This window comes from Culex quinquefasciatus, chromosome 1 (assembly GCF_015732765.1).
Source record: "Culex quinquefasciatus strain JHB chromosome 1, VPISU_Cqui_1.0_pri_paternal, whole genome shotgun sequence".
Classification (NCBI taxonomy): domain Eukaryota; kingdom Metazoa; phylum Arthropoda; class Insecta; order Diptera; family Culicidae; genus Culex; species Culex quinquefasciatus.
The window spans coordinates 17575808-17593778 of record NC_051861.1 but is presented as its reverse complement, the minus strand read 5'-3'; the positions used below and the strand labels follow the sequence as shown (position 1 = coordinate 17593778).

The 17971-nt window shown below is 37.7% G+C and overlaps 1 protein-coding gene across 1 annotated transcript; it reads left to right on the top strand.

Annotated features, from left to right (window-relative positions):
• The first annotated feature begins 2578 nt into the window (after nucleotides 1-2578).
• Nucleotides 2579-3768, top strand: LOC6047475. Its single transcript, XM_038248104.1, has one exon. It carries the CDS (start codon nucleotides 2579-2581, stop codon nucleotides 3710-3712), a length of 1134 nt encoding a protein of 377 aa, XP_038104032.1. The 3' UTR covers nucleotides 3713-3768.
• The last annotated feature ends 14203 nt before the right edge of the window (nucleotides 3769-17971 follow it).

The following is a 17971-nucleotide window of genomic DNA, read 5'->3' as shown; positions in this document are numbered from 1 at the left end:
GTAAAATCGCATGCAAAAGCATGCACATCACCTTCGTCAAAATAAACACTTAATATTACACACTGCATGTACATTTTTTGCAAACAAAAAAAAAAATTGCAACCGACGGGATTCAAACCCAAACATCAACACTAAGGACTGGCGCAACACTAAGGATAAACGCATATATGAGCTTGATATTTCGGTCAAGTAGGTTTCCAGGGCTACATATTTCAGGGTGTAATATTACATAAAATTTCATAAAATAATGCAAAATTCATTTTACACCCAGGCCTTTTACACGCAGCTGGATTACTACTTTTTTTTGCTGTATGTATGAATATTTCCTATTTGTTTGGTTTTAACTGAAACTATTTTTTCTGAAAATAAAGTTCTAAATAGTTTCTCATTGTCAGAGCTTTTAAGACGATTAAAAAAGTAAGTGTGTACATTTTGGCGAAATAACAATTTATTTTTCTTTTGTACATGCTTATTATGTACACGTTTTCGCATACAATATTACATGCTTTTGCTCACAAAGGTGATGTGCATGCTTTTGCATGCGATTTTACCATCGGATTTTTTGCTGTGTACGCTCAAAAATTCAGGCTAGCTTTTGGGGCCATATTGCTCTAAAATTCCGGTATAGACGTTCGAAATTGAATACTTTTGTCTTTTTCATATAACCGTGAGCCACGCTATTAATCAATAAATTGTGAAAAATCTAAGTGTGTAGAAATTTGCCAACACCGGTTAAGCTAAAAATAGAGAATGAGATTCAGAGAAGCTTGTGTGTTCTGTAGAACATTTTTTTTCTTGAAAATATATTGTTGATTTTATTGGTGAAAATTTACAGCAGTTTTCCTATTTCAAAACTCTAGTATTTCGAAAAAGCGTAGGCAAATTTCAATGCACGAAGTTGCTTATAAAAGGAAAATAGTGCTGAAAAAGTCTAAATTTTAAAACAAAAATTATGTGTTTCAATGCTAAAATCTAGAGTATTTTTAAAGGTTCTATCCTATAAACAAAATATTCATTTTTAGCTTTTTGGATGTTTCTTGATACCTCTGATTCAAGGCGCTTTGAAAAACACTCAAAAAGCAAAAAGTCTAAATTTGGTTTATAGGACTACTTAAAAAAATCTAGAAATAATTTCTATTTTAAAGAAGTTCAAAATATGACAACAACGTGAAAAAAACATACAGTTGGACAATATTTCAGTCTGGAAAGTATGGCTTAAACTTCATTGTATAACTGTCTAAACTTTAACGCTGTATTAATTTTGAAAAGCTCTTTTATAACTCCTTGATCTATCTGCCACTTCAGCGCCCTGCCCCTTCTTTGATGACAAATTAAATTTAGCATTAAATGTAAATTTTCAAGAACACTTCGGTAGAAATATTCATACAATTGATATTGACGCCCCTAAATCATTTTTTATTATATGCTTAACGAAATTATCTAGTAATTTGTAGTTATACTTTATATTTTGGCGCCCTTTCTCTTTTAAATTCCTAATGAGGATGTTATAACTGACATTAAAAATAAGTACAATCACCGATTTCGGCGCCCCCCAAAGGGCTTGCGCCCTTGGCGGTCGCCAACTGCGCCAACCCCTAGGTACGGCGCTGTAAATATTATTTGTTTTTTTTTTTACATTTTAAAGAATTGCAAAAATAGATTTAAAATCTTCTGTAGGAAATTTTTTGAAAACTTTTCCAAACTGCAAAAATTCAGTTTTTTTTTTAGAACAAAAAAAATCATTTTAGTTATTAGTGTTTTGTATAACCCCCTAGCCCCCGGAATGAATCACACCAGCTTCCGTAATAATTAACACATTTTTAGGATTTCTAGCGTCGGAAATATATAGCCTGCTGTTTTTGCAGCGCAGCATCCTGCCCATCCTCCTCTTTCTCGTAAAGGATCACAAAGTTAATTAACACAAATAAATAAAACAAACATCCAGCGTTGCTCTTTCGCGGTTCCGCACCGCTAAACTCCCGGACTTTCATCGAATAAATTAAAAACCCCCCGCGAGATAACCCTTTTTCCGGCCAAAATTTACGTAGCCATCAGGCCTCTCAGCTTTTATGGCTTTATCAGTCTCGAAAGCGAAACTGGTGCAAATCACATTCTGAAATCCTTTTAATCAGCATGAGTTTCCGAGGGATAATTTAAGCGGCCAACGGGGCCGATAATCGAGCTCGTAACTCGCGCGCCCTTATCGGAGATTCCGCGGGACGGGGTCTGCCGCGGATCAGCGCCCGCGGTTTATGGGCCGATTAATTCGGGAATCTCTGAAGAAGTCAACCGAGCGAAAAGGGTTTGTGGAATTACACTCATTCGGAACACGTTGAATTGTTCCGACCTTCAACTCTTTCTGGGAAGTTGAAAATTTTCCTTTACTTGCAACTGAGAAATTACCAACAATTCACAAGAATCGTTTACCCGGAATTGGTTCCTATCCAGTGGTCATGAGAAAGTTTCCAGCTGCTTTCTGCAGATTTCAGCAGTCTCGCTGACTCATGATCGGAAATAGATTTCGCGAACTCGTTATAAAGACATCCGTCAGTAAATTTCAATACATATCCAATCCGCGATGGAAGACGCCAAGTTCCTTGCCGTGCTGTCGCTCGTCCGCCGTTCTCTGCGGATCGTGGGTGCGGACATTTTTGAGGAAAATTGGCGCCCAAATTTGCTGACATTCTTGACGCTGGTTTCGATTTCCTTCTTTCCGTACATGGACTTGAGCTTCATGCTGCAGCATACGGATTCGTTCAACCTGGTCTTCGAGGGAATATCCGTACTGGTCGCTGGACTCGATGCCTGGTTCGGACTGGTGGAGATCATCGTAAACCGGAAGGCGTGGGTCGCGCTGATGAAAGACGTTTCAAGCCGAAGATCTATGTACAAGTCGGTGAAGATCTCCGCGTTGTTTGACGAGTACTACGAACGGAACATCATGTTCTGCAAGTTCCTGTACGGTGTGTACATGTCGACGTTCTCGTACTTTTTGCTTCCAGCGATTCTGCCCGATCCGGGTAAGTATAATCTACCGATACCAGCTACCATTCCTCACCTGGTGCCCGATACCAACAAGTTGTACTGGGTGACCTTCCTGATCCAGCTTTTAATGGTCGGCATTGCCCAGCATGTCCTGATCGCGCAATGTTCCTCGCTGATCATCGGGATCATGTCCGCTTGCTGTCAGATTCGAGCCCTGAAGATCAAGCTGGAAGATCTGAACGAGCAGATCAATGACCCGTCTGTCAAGCCGGACACCGTCCACGAATCCCTCGGTGAAATCATCTACCTTCACGCCTCTACCAAGGACTACATCCGGCTTTTGCAGCGCAAGGCAGCGATCGTCTACCTTTCGGTGTTTGTGACCTGTGGTGGCATCGTGTGCTCCTGTCTGAACGTGATCGCCGAGGATCTGTTCAACTCGGCCAACGCGCTCATGCTCGCCGGGACGTTCTCCGTGCTGGTCCACTGCTTCTTCGGCAACACGCTGCTGATCGAGAACGATAGCCTGCCGGATGCGATCTACGCGATCGATTGGTACAAGCTCCCTTTGACGGATCAAAAGGCGTTCAAGTTCTTGCTGGCTAACGCTCAGCCTGACGCGGCCCTGCACGGAATCCTGATGCCGTTGAACATGGGAACGTTCATATCGATCATGAAGGGCGCGTTTTCATACTACTCGATCCTCAGCAAGGAGAAGGCCAAGTAAGAGCCTTTAGACCACTAGTCGTTATAGTTACACTGTTACTAATAAAATTTCGAATATATCCTTTCTGTCAAATACGCATCTGCTGTGAAAATCCAAATTCCTTAGAAAGGTAATCCTAATACTCTACTCTACTCTACTCTACTCTACTCTACTCTACTCTACTCTACTCTACTCTACTCTACTCTACTCTACTCTACTCTACTCTACTCTACTCTACTCTACTCTACTCTACACAGAAAAAAATATGTAAATTTACACAGCACGTAATTACTGTTTCTTATGTAAACTCACTCAATGGAATGTTGAAATATGATGTAAAGAGTAAAAAGTCATGGAAATTACTCCAATGTAAATCTAAATCTAATGTAAATCATGAATCTAATGGAAACGTTGAGCATGGAAACTCAAATCTGATGAATTTCTACCCGTGTTCGGCTTCCTGTAAATTCCTATTTAATGTAAATCATATATCCAATGTATTTCTGCCAAACGTTGACTTCAAAACTACCCGAACTAAAAATAGTTACATTTGGTTCTCTTTCTATCGCTCTCATACTTCGCTGGCCAACTGCATGAGCCTCGCCCTGAACAAGTTGATGCTTTAGCCGCTCGTTTATAAAATGCGAAGATGGCTCAGTCGGCAGCGGGTAGCAGCAGTAACACCGAACATTCTACCCGTCGTCCGTTCGATTCCAGTCCAGCGTTATTCCATTTGGCCGTCGACGAGAAAGCGTCCCCTACCTGTGAAACAACTTTTAAAAATTACAATTTCCTTTTGCTGCCCGCTTCCCTCATTTTAAAATAGATAATAGGCCACACCCTTTTCCTACTGCAATCCAAGTCGAGCTTCTCATTCCCATTGGCCAATCAGAATTAGTTGATTTGAACTAATGTAAATTCAAAACTAATGTAAATTCCAAAACTAATGTAAATTTTCAAAACTAATGTAAATTTCCAATGAATATAATGTAAATTTCCAATGAACCTAATGTAAATATACATCATTTATCATGATACCTTTTGGTACATGATAAATAATGTAAATTTACAGAAATATTTTTTTCTGTGTACTCTACTAACTTCAAATGAACTTCCATAAACTGTTCACCTAAAGACCCTTGAATCACCGTTCTATCCCCTTCCAATTCCAATGATGCTCATCCACGCCACACATCATACTACACGACAAACCTTATTGATGACAAAAACACCCCTGAGTTCTTCCCGTACCGTCCCCAGGCACAGATCATTAACCGATAATAATCAATCAACGGCTCAATGAAGCGTACGCTCGGAGAATCTTCCGCCTTTTCTCCGACGTCTCCGAACCTTGACCGACGGACGGTCGGTCACCCATCCATCCGGGCATCGCATCGGAAGCGAAATTGAAATCGAACTGTCAAAACATGTAAACACAAGTGATTTTTTTTCGTATCGTTGTACTTTTTTGGTTGCGGAAAGGTTGACTGCTGACGCGTGTGGGACATTATGGGTGCGTGTGAGTGAGTGAGTTAAAGCACTCGTCACGCATCACATATCACTCATCATTTTTGCTCACGCACCAGGATCTCATAAATGGGTGTATTGTTCGGGCGTTCGTGCGGCCTGCTGTGATTGTCTCGAAGGGGGACATAAATAAAATTGAAAATGTGAAAAATTGAGGAAATATTATTTACACACGTGGTGGTGTATCGTCGCAAACGAGCGGCTTTGAATGACATTTATCTTTGAGAAAATTGCTTTTTTTACGGGCTTTGGATCATTGAAAACGGAAAACAGTTTTGTTAAAAAATCGTTATCTTTCTAGCAAAAAAGCGTAAACTAAACTGTGACATTTGTTTGTTTGCAAAAAAAAACTGCTAGGCGTCATCTAACCTAAGGCACTCTCCAGGATCCCTTCGAAAGATTGGCTGCGCTAGGGTCTGATTAGATTAGATTAGATTAGATTAGATTAGATTAGATAAAACATTTAAAAAGGCAAATTGTGAGAAAGCTCAACTCATTTTAATCAACCACTCGACAAAACTTTTTTCAATTTTGTTTCTTTTCGTTTCTTATTTACAGAAAGACGCTCTTCCGCAACGTCTTAAACTAGACTTAAATTTCCAAATTTCCAGTTAATGAGTTCCTTACCCACTTTAGGCTTCCTCGAAAAAAACGTCCCAGCAGGGGAGTGACACTCAAAAAATTGATTACGTTTATTGCCCAATAAGCGTTCGTTCCCCACTCATTTATTTCCAAATTTTATTTTCATGATTTCCATCAATAAATCTGGACAATATTGCCTGCTCCACACCGCGCCAATTCAGAGACAATCGTGAGGATTTTCCGCGCCCCTGTCAGAACCACCGGAAGGCCGGAAGACGCGGAACGGTGGATTTTCTACCCGGCACTCAAAAGAATAAATAATAAGCATTTCCTGGTTGACTTTTTACTGGGGAAAGTGCGTCGATTCGCGGCTTCGGTGAAAATCGGTGGCGATACACTCTAAATTTTAAATTGTCGGTGGTTTGCATAGTATTTAAAAAAACAATGTTTTAACTCGACATCTGTCAAACTTGACGTCAGAAATTCCGTCAGAAACAAAAACCGCCTAGTTCCATTTTATCGTGTAGCCACGTTTAAAAACTTCTTCAACCACGTGCTCACGGTAGCGGAAAGGAATTCAATTACGAATTCAGGACAAATCTATTAAATTTTACGATAATGTACATCCTTTCTGGTGCTGCTCTGCTGGTGGTTTCCCCCCGTCCTTTGATGGTGCAAAATCTAGCAAAAAAAGAAATCCCTGGCCCATTGTTGAAAGATGATGCCGCCGCGCGAGGGGATAATCTTTGATGGGAGATGTTGGCCAGCTCGGCAAGGTTGAAAGAGATGGGAAGCATTATCTGCGAGGTAATATTTCATTTTAAATTTTAAAAATCACCGATATATTTGTGCCAAAACGTGCACTCCGGTACGCGAAATTGTGCGCTCCAAAGCCGCCAGATATTGCTTTTCTTTCATCAATATTACAGTGGAGATAAATCGGAAGTAAATCCCTCTCGATTTTTCCTCCCTATTTCGGTGGGGTTTTGCTAGGTTAGGAAGATTTTGCCCAACAAAAGATGACAGTTTTGAGCAAGAAAAGCCGAGAGTTATTATTCTTCAATTTGGGATTTGCTTTATATCGGTTCGAGATGCGTAGTAATGAATAATTTTAAGAGCACATACATATAAGGAAAACTACATCAAAGAACGAATTAATTTATGTAAATGAGGATACTTTTGAAAGAAAACTATTGTGGAGATGGAAACTACACCCTCATCTAAAAACATTCAGTTTGCGTCAAAACCAAACTTATTCAAGAATATGTTCAGATGCCACACGTCAGATTCAGTGAATTTGCGATAAATTCTTTGAGAAATACTCGCAAATCAATAAAATGGTCGGATTATGATTGTGCGTGTACGCGTTCAAATTGCCAGATTGACAGTTTGACATGTTGACAGTTTGACATATTGACATTATGACAGTTTAACATATTGATAGTTTGGCATATTGACAGTTTGACATATTGACAATTTGAAATATTGAAAGTTTGACCGATTGACAGATGACACCACTTCAATACTACACCATAATTATAAAGACCTCTAACAATAACTTTATCCACCAAGTATACTCTTGACTTGAAACCAAAACCTTCAAAAACGTTGTCTAATACAACCTATTTGCTCTCTCCACCCTCAACAAAAGCCCTAGATTATCACTTCATTTCGCCCTCACTCCTAATCACATATCGTCTATCACTCGCTGAATCCGCCGGAGAAAAGGCAAAACGTCAAAAGTGAGATGATTATGTTTACTTTAATGACAAGTCATTAATAAACATACCGCACGCCACACCGTGACGTCGCGCCGTCTTTCCTACATGACAAGTCCTAAGCCTGCCTGGATTTGCCGTCGCGGAAGAGCAAATTAAAAGCAAATAATCCGGTTGGCGTGGCGTGGATTTGCCGGTGATTTCTGGAACGATGTCTTTCCGCGAGGAAAGGTGTTATTTGTTTACAATTAGGTTATGAGAAACTGCGATATTAAACACAACATTCCCGAGTGCCTCTGACGGCACATTGTTGTGACAGCTACTCTGCTTTTTTTTTATCTTTGCGATCCTGATATGAACTTATTTTGTTTGATATTTTTTCAATTTATTAAAAAAGCAGTGTCACTGGAACTTTTTTTTCGCAATTTAAAATAACCCCTTTTGTCATGCCCAAATTAGGGTACAAAGAAAGGGGTTAAATGCAAATCAGTGACTACCCGGAGCAGATCAGATGTCACCCCGTGACGGAATGGGTAAAAAAAGGTTAAGGAGCTACTTCTAAGATGCCGCTTCGGAGCAGATGGTCGCAATTTTTGTCACTTTTTCAAAGGAAATTTTATGTTTTCATTATGGCACCTTTGACAGTTTCCGAAATTGGGAATAATACATGCTTTTTTAAACTGCCAAAGTAGACAATAGATTGACAGTTTGGCAGATTGAGAAAATAATGACACAGAACTAGACATAGAAGAACTTCTACGTGCCAAAAATCTCTTTTTTAAAACTTTTGGGTCCTAGATGAATCATCTTAGATCACCGTGCTTCAAGCTGTCCACAACTATTTTAATGTCAACAATAAACCACTTTTACTGCCGCACAAAACAGACATTCCACCACGTGGTCGTACGCTACTGTCCTCTAGAGGACAGAATAAAACGTCTTCATTTAATCCCGCAACCGGTCGTAATTTGCGCGATTTGAAAAGGAATTTTTAATTACGCACGTGGTACTGGTTGTCCCCTAGATGGCGGAAAAGCCTACTTTGTCCGCGCGGAAATGTTTTGACATTAATCAAATTAGATTGATCCTTTTTTTCGCCCGGCTAAGGAGGCCTACTGGGATGAGTCTCATTAACCACGGACGATAAAATTCGAATAAAATTTTTCCACTCTGGTTTCGCGGCGTGGACATCGGCGGGGCCGTCAAGAAGAAAGCGAGCCCGAGTAATTAAATCAATCTCATTTGAATTCCTTCCGTTATGGCGAACCGTCGTAAAATCTTATTTATGTCAGAGGCTTTTTTTTTGCTGTTGCTTGTTTCACTCAAATTTCAAAAGGAAAAAGCGTAATTCACAATCTTGTTAATCGGAATTATCCTGATCACTCCTAGGAGAAGAGGTTTTTTCCTCCTCTGAGCGACCCCTCGTTAAAACCATGACGGTTGAGTGTATGGTGAGGCTTTTTTTCTTGCCTGAGCCAAATAAATTGCAGTATTATGTGCGTTTAATTACAGGACGAATTGATGGCACACGGACGACGACGTCGAGACGCCACTTGAGAATATGCCCGAAAATTACACAATTTTAATGGGCGACGATTAAAAGCAATAGACGGGAGGAAGGTATCCTCAATTTTTTTTTCGGAATGAATTGAAAAATAAAGACGTTTGGTTCAAAGTCTGCCATTATGGCTTAAGATTGAAATATCATAAAACCGCTATAATAAGTTCTGTTTGCAAGAATCAGGTAGATCTACCAAACGTGTAACTGACAGTTGTCTCACTACACCATTATGGCATCCACTGTAAAACTTAAATCCTCATTCCTCCAAAAACAACCTTTCTTTTTCAATTCACTCGAGCATAAACACACAGATAACCCAGGTCCGAAACTCACTCCACTGTCGCAAAATTGAAAACAAATCCCGAATATTATTTATTCGCAAAAAATGCTAACAACGTGCCATTTATTTACTCCTTTTGCGCACACGTTGGTTCCACTCTCTTATCGCAGAGGAAAAGTTGGATTTTTCCAGCTCATGAAGTGCAAGTGTCGGCGATGGAACGAGAAAAACTGGTCCCCAGGGATTTACCGTTCGGTTTATGAAAAACGGCTCCACGTGGGAGACTGTCTAAATCAATACCATCTTTCAATAAGCTAGATTTAGCTTGGCAATAAATCAGTTGGGCTTGGAATTCGTTTCCTTTGTATAATGGATCGGGTTTTTGGAAGGTAATATGCGAGAAATTTGGAGCATTGACAAAGTAACAAACCGTTCAAGACCGTTTATTTTAAACTTGTTGGCGTTTTATTTAAATATTAGATATTGTTCAACAAACTCGGAAAACTAATCTAACAAGCTAATCAAACGAGTCAAGTGTAAAACTTATTCATGACTCGGTTTATAGCAACCTCAGCATTGTTTTACCAACCGAATCACTGAAGTCAACCGCGAAATGTGCCTCGCCAGCGACCCCTTTCCGAAACTTTCCACTCATTTCCCTCTGGCATCAAATTCCGCGGAAATGTCACCCGCGGTTTGTCCTATGCCGACACTTTCCTTCCTGACCGTAATGAAAACTTTCGATTTCAACCACCCGTATCCCCGTCCAATTCCGTGGGCCCACGCCATAAAATCAGATCTGATTACAAATCGCGGTGACAGCGAGTGTCCACCCCCTCGTGCGTGCGCCTTTCGCCCACTGAGAATTTTGGCTCGAGCCTCGAGTCGATCTGGCTCGAGATCGAGCCTGAATCGAGTCGAGGCTCGAGCCAAAATTCTCAGTGGGCGTTTTTGACAGCTCCGAGGGGCTTGTCACACGCGTTTCGTTTCCTTAAAACTGACGCCTCATCAAACCAAACGGGAGTGAATTTATAATGAGCGCGCCAATATTTGGTTAACCAATTTGTGTCACTTGGAATGGACGCGTGGGTAACCCTTTTCGAAGGGCTTGCCATCTCAGTGAAAGTGCAAACAAAACCATAAAGATCTGGCGGAAATATGATGCCACTTTGAAATCACGACGGAAAAAAGGTGCCAAAAGGGTTGAAGAGGCTGTCAAAGCCAGGAATCGGAGCTGTTGTGTTAGAAAAAAGGAGGAAGGCCGAGAGGGGGGTTCAGGCAAATAATGGTAATAAAATGAAGTCGCAATAACGATGAAGACGACATGATTGCGTTACAGTTTATAACCGGAGTCAAAACGTGAGCTGATGTAATCCACAAATTAAGACACTGATTTTAAGGAGGGCTTATTTTGTTGGCTAAAAAGCTAACCTTCAGAAAAAAAATGTTTCAAATAGCTGTTCCAAATAGCAGTGTTTATTGATGAAACTTACATACCTTACCCAACATAAAAAATACTCTATTTTGAATAAATGTTAATTAGGGCAATATTCCTAATTTTTTTCTAAGTTAAAGTTATATTTTAACGTTATTTTATTTCAGAAATTTGATAATTTTAATAAAGATTTTAAGGCCCTATTTAACTATTTAAAAAACAATATATCGACGTCGTCGTGCTATCTTGTCACACCCGCCATTTCGACGTTCCGAGAAAAACTGTTTTTAATGTTTGACCTTGAATAAACAAAAACGACAGCACGCAATGTAAACAATAACAAACAAACAATGTCCCGAAGTTTGATTGAAGTTAGTTGCCAGAGTCCCGAGTTATAATTACACATGTTTACGGTAGTCTAACGTGCGTCAAACGCGTTCTGACCTGAAATCCCTTTGGACAGTTGTCGCACTTACATCAATTTTCAGGGAGTGACAAGATAGCACGACAAGATTAAACTACTTTCATATGTAAAGTGACAAAAATGCACGGAGTTTTTTCGGATTTCGATGAATATCTCAAGATTGAAATCCAAATCGGGGATCTGTGAAGGTCAAAAGGTGAGGCATTATGAGCTGCACAAAATGACGTTTTTAACTCAATTCGGCTCAAAATGCACGTACGACAAGTTAGCACGACGGCGACGATCTGAAAGCATACAAATATCGAAAACAATCCAAGCATATCGCTATCATCTGTGCAAACAAACAAATTAATTAGAACACCCCGAATAAATTCATAACCCAATCTTTGGCACTACCCTTTTCTGTTTACAACAGTTGTAAATCCAGAACACAAAGGATTCATTCGTGTCCCCTATTTTCTCGTAACAAAAGTAAACAAACTTTCACTTCCGCCAAACTGTCACCGGGAAAAACTTGTTAGCAAACAAAGCGAAGCAATAGCCCTGCAGAGCTGCCAAACTGTAATCAAAGTTGGCATCGTAAGATTCCCTCTTCAAGGAATTCGCCTTCCAAGAAAAAAGCCGAAAGTCAAGGACCACTTGATTGAATTTCCGGCGGAGCCTTCCGCGACGCCTACTGCGACGACATAAATCTCCCGCCCGGAAGCCGCACTGACTTATTGCTTAAGAATCGCTGATTGGAATTTCCAACAATGAGCCCTGCGTTCGCAATATGTGTCCCATCCCAAGACATCTCAATGAGAAAGAAAGTGGAGAAGAATGGAATTATTCGATTATTTATTTATTTCGCGAAAAGACGGGAAACTATACTTTTCCACCGAATCAAAAGAAGATAAATCTGAGTCGAGGACAAGACACCAGCCCAGCAGATTGCTCACTCCTGTCTGGCTATCCGCAAGCAATAAGGTGGCAGCACGGTTTGATTTATGCCGCGCTCGAGTGCCTAATTCAGGCAGTGGTGCCAAACGTGGAGGAGAAACTTTTTTCGTAGGGGAAGGGGAGGTAGGCAATTTGGTTTGGTGACATGTCCTTAAGCCTTGGATGTCTCCGAAGGAGTTTCAATCAGTGCTAAAATTGAAAAGAAAAACTACGAAACAAATTATTGTCGATTTATAAGTCAAGCGGAAACGTTAAAAAAATAAAAAAAAAACAAAGGAAAGGGGTGCCAACTGCATGCACCAACTGTTACCATTCAACCCTTTAGCTTGTGCAAAGAAAATCAACATAAAAAATACTCTGCTTGAGACTAATTAGCAATTCTACGCCACCTTTTTCTCGAATAAATCATATCTGCTTCTGTTTTGATTCAGATTTAGACTATTTTTTCTAGCTTGAAGGTGATTTGCATACAAATTGACTTCTTTTAAATTTTCTTGTGTTCTTGTTTTAAAATGGAGGAGATCAGTGTATGAAGAAATGTTACACTTCTAAGCATTTTGCACAAAAAAAAATAATTTGCGCAAAATGCCCATTATTAAAAAAAAAATTGTGGATTGTTTTGATATAATTAACCAAGTTTTGATATGTTTGGGTTGCATCTCTAAACGATTGGGGTGAATTTTCATACTTCTCTCACCCCATATGTCATCATCCAATTTCTCCGCAAAACACATGCACTTTACAATCCCTATAATTTAAAATTTGCCCAATCTAATCTAATCCATGTGGCCAACAAACGTCAAACCACCGCAATTGAATTTCCGCTCGTCCAAAAATTAGACCCTATAACAAATTCCATCGCGTGGTCCCTTTCGTCACATCTGTGTCCATCAAAGGGAAATATCGGGGAAAAAATGAAAACATATCCATTACCTCTCTCCAGCAAAAGCAAAAAAAGATTGAGTTTTGATCCGAAATTGATTTCGACATGTCAAAAGAAAGTATCAATCCCCTTAGGTTTAAAAAAAAACAATGCAATGTCAATCCGCAAAAAAAAACTGAAAATATACCCCTCCAAAAGAGAAATGCTTAAAAGTCCATTTATTGGCCCCGTATGATTATGGGCTGATGTGGCATCAAATTACGTCCCTTTACTTCGACTCCTCCGATGAGGGTGTATTAAAACTTAGTCAAGAATGTCACCGCGAAAAAGGCACTCGCGATTAGATTTTAGAATCGCGATTTTATGATAATTTTATTGAGTTTACCAGGGTAGCGCTTTTATCGTAGCAGATTTTCCCTTTTCTGGTGTCGATATTTTAACGGTGGCATAAATTTTGTCTTCATCAAACTGGAATTGCGCTGTAATTTTCACCTTCTAAGCATGAGTAATGAGATAAGAGTTTAAGCCTTTTTATGGGCGGTTTTGGGCGATTGAAGGAACCATTAGATCAAATTTTATGGGAAAAGTATGATAATTATGCAGATTTTTTCAAAGAATATTTGTAAGAGACCATTCATAAACAAACCACGTGGACGCACTTTTTGTATGGATCTTAGAGAAAATCCTAGCTCTATTCCTGTACGAAGCCCTCGCAAATATTTCACTTCGGATGAATATCGAATCTTATCGAAAGATTAGTCAAAGCTTCATATTTGCAGCGCCGTACCTAGGGGTTGGCGCAGTTGGCGACCGCCAAGGGCGCCAGCCCTTGGGGCGCCAAAATCGACGATTGTACATAATTTTCATGTCAGCTATTACATCTTCATTAGATATTTGAAACAGAAAGGGCGCCGAATTATAAAATAGAATTACAATTGACTAATTTGGTTTAAAATATAAAAACAACATTCAGGGGCGCCAAACTCAATTGTATGAATATTTCTACTGAAGTGTTTTTGAAAATTCATACTTAATGCTAAATTATTTTTTCATCGAAGAAGGGGCGCTCGAGCGACAGAAAGTTAAAGAAGTTTTAAAAGAAATTCTCAAAATAAATACACGTTAAAGTTTGGACCGTTGTGAAGATTAAGTCATACCTTCCAGACTATAAAAATGTCCCACTATATGATATTATCACGTTAATTTGGCTGTGAATCACAATATTCTATGAAATGGGAATTACTTTAATTTTTTTTTAATAACATATATTTACCTTTCTTTTGAAATTTTTACATTCTCGAGTTAAAAAAAATCGCCTTTGTAATAATTTCAGCACGATTTCCCCTTTTATAATCAACTTCGTGGATTGAATTTTCAAAATACAATGGTTTTGAAATTGGAAAACTGCTGTAAATTTTCACCAATAAGACCAACATGATTTGTTTAAGAAAAAAATGTTTTTCAGAGCACATCACTTTTTATGTTTTGGCTTAACCAGTGTTGTTTACTTTTTAAATCGTCTAAAAAGCTTTGATAATGAAAAACAATCTATTTTCTTTAAGTTAAAACCAAAAAATAATATTTTATCAAGGTTTGAAATTATTTGTTTAGTTTTGCGCACAAAAATATTTTTTTAGAATATAAAATATAATTTTACGAATTAAAAATAAACAAATAAATACATATACAAATAAAAATCAATGCGAAACATAATTTTAAAAAAATAAATGATGAAATATATTCTCAAAAATCGTATGGGCAAATCACTCAAAATTAATAAAAATTTCTTATCTTTATATTTTTTTTACTTTTTTTTCTAACAAAACATAAAATTCGTCGATACTTAGAAACTTTTGAAACTTATGATTGCAAAACAACTGAACGGCCCAAGTAGCAATCGCTTCACTAGCGTTTTTATACGTTAATTATTGGACAAGTGTCAGAAAATTTGGTCAATTGTTCACATTTTGATCAAAAAACCATTATAACACAAATGCCAAATCTAGCAACGGATTAAGAATAGTTCATTTCGAAGTTTATTCTGACTTAAATAAAACATGCTTGTAGAGCTCGAAAAGCAAAATGACATTTGCAGACATGATGATTCATTTCAGTTTGCTGAACATGATAACTTAGTAGATGTAACCTTTGGTTTCAGCTGGGATTTCTCGTAAACAAGTTGTTAATGTGTTCAGTGTCTTATGGTCATGAGTTCTTATGACATGTTAAAAAAAACGTTCTCTATGCAAGTATGACACTTGCAAAACTAGCTCGAAACACGGACTTTTCTAACGGATGAAGAGATGTTCAACAAAAGAAAAACGTGCGCTTTTTCCAGCATTCAAGAGTTCTCGGGACGTTCGGAAAACATAGTAAATGAGTTCAACAACCAGTTCGGAAATCTCTTGGCGAGCAAATCGAGCCAAACATTTCATTAGGACACAAAAGCAAAAATCGCGATTCGAGAAAATCGCTTGCAAAAAATGGACAACTTGTTTCAATTCCTATTTAAAAAATAAGCATGACTGATGGTATTTTTACTGATGATTCGATAAAACACATCATTATCCTTAAGGGGTTACATACATGTAGAAAATCACCAAATTTCATGTTACAGAAAATTGATTGAATCCACTAAAAAGATAATTTTCAATCACTCCTGAAAGTTTCATGAAGATATTTCATGATTGAACTGAGTAAGAGACGATTTAAGTTAACAATTTTGCCATGCGCAAAGCGAACTGTCAAAATCTGTGAACGTTTTTCTCTAAACACCGAGTTGATTTACGGGTGCCACGATATCTCGAGATGGGATGGACCAAATTGGCTGAAATTTGAGGTGAAGACTCTCAAGATGTATCCCGTGTGCATGACGAAGCCCGATTTTTTAATTCTGCTTTTTAAAAAAATACAAAAATCAAATATTGACGATTCTTTAAATGAAAAACATAAAAATATTTTTATCTTAATTTAAAATAAACTTTTTGAAAATCGGCCTTCGTCATGCACACGGAAATAGTTTGACGAGTCTTCACCAAAATTTTGAGCCAATTTGGTCAGAGCAGTGTTGAGATATCGTGGCACCCGTTTTTAAAAACTGCTAACTTCAAATAGCTATATCTCGGCAACGATACAACCAAATGGCTTCAAATTTGTTTTGTTAGTAGATGAAAATATATATTTTTATGCCCTGAAAACAAATAAAAAAAAGTTTATATGTGCGCTCAATCAACCTCTGACATTTTTGCCGATTAACATGTATGTAACCCCTTAACTCTGCTTTACTGCTTCTTAATTTATGTTGATTTTCGCAATAAAACTCGCAATAAAAAAAAATATTTTGGGTTTGGAGTGAAAGTTGTTATGTGCACTTTTGTGTTTTTGATTTTTTCAATGGTAAATTGTTTGCTATCAATCTGATTCTTGGAGGGCATGTAGGGAGTGTAATAATGAATGGAATAGTGGAATAATCCCAAATGTTTACGTTTTGGTTTTGTGCCCTAATGAAATGTTTGGCTCGAAATGTGCTACTTGGGGGGTTTATAATGCATTTTAAAACACTTTTTTCATTGAAATGTTGAAACCGTTACCTGTAATTTAAATTTTTTAACTGTTTTATTTTTTGGTCATAGTCGAGGGACATAAACTTCAAAAAATATTTGCAAAGGCCTAAATTGATTTTGACGAAATTTTGTTCTGTCGCTGCATGTTGAAAAATTATACTTCGATGCCGGTGAGCTCTTTTGAGCTAAGCTTGCTGGGATTCCCATTTAGATAGAACAAGATAGCACACGGTCATCGAATTATTATTTTTTTTTATTTTGAAGAAGGATTTTTTTCATTTTTCGTTGTAATTATCGAAATGAAATCCAAAGCCAAATTAGCTAATTATTTTTCGAATCCGGGAAAGTTCTTTGCTTATACAATCAAATTAAGACTAGATCTGATCAAATTATGCAGGCAAAATTTATTATGATTGAGCATTTAATTCTGTGCATTTATCTGAGAAATAAATTAAAAAAAAAAAAAAAAAAAAAAACAAAAAACTGCATTATCAATTTTATGAAATCTCAGAAAATATTCAGCCAACTTAACTCCTGTAATAAATTTTCAATTCAATCTATCTTAATTTATATGAACAATAAAACATACAATATCTGTGTTTCTGAATTTTACCATATTAATGTCTCCAATTGCAATTATAACGTCAAAACTCATATTGAAGCAATAATTAAAAAACAATATCAATTTATCAAAATGCTTGTTAATTTGGGAGGGACGCCAAATTGATGCTTCGCCAAGGGCGCCGTAGACCCAAGATACGGCTCTGCATATGTGTTAATTTTTTTGTTAAATTTTGCTTAGATGTTGATGTAATTTGCATATAAACATTTAGTTTTAACATTTCTTTTATTTAGCTGTCTTTTATTTTATGATAAAACATTAATCATGCTTAGTCAGCCAGAGAGTCCATTGTAATAAAAAAAATTTAATAGAAAATCTTCAAAAAATTAAAATTTCAAACAATATTTTTCCAGACCTGAAATTTTTACTAAAAGAAATTTAACAACATTATTTACTAATTATAAATACCCGTCCAGAATGCAGTTCCCTAAAAACCAATTTTTACCCCCAGAATTAACAATGCCAAACAAATGTTTTTCCAAAGGAAGTTTTAATTTTTATGAAAACAAACAATTAAACCAAAAACAAAAACCAAAAACGAAACCAAAACCAAAACCAAAACCGAGTGCTGTATGCTATGCTGCATAACTTCTGGCTGTTAACAATGGGGACCGCCAACAAATATTAATACGCCTGAATGATACTCCCCCAAAACTCACATTGCATAAAACATTGCGTCCAACTCGCACGCAAGTTTTTTCAGTCGTCTTTTCCAGACACCTTCACAACAAAACGTCCCATCTGTC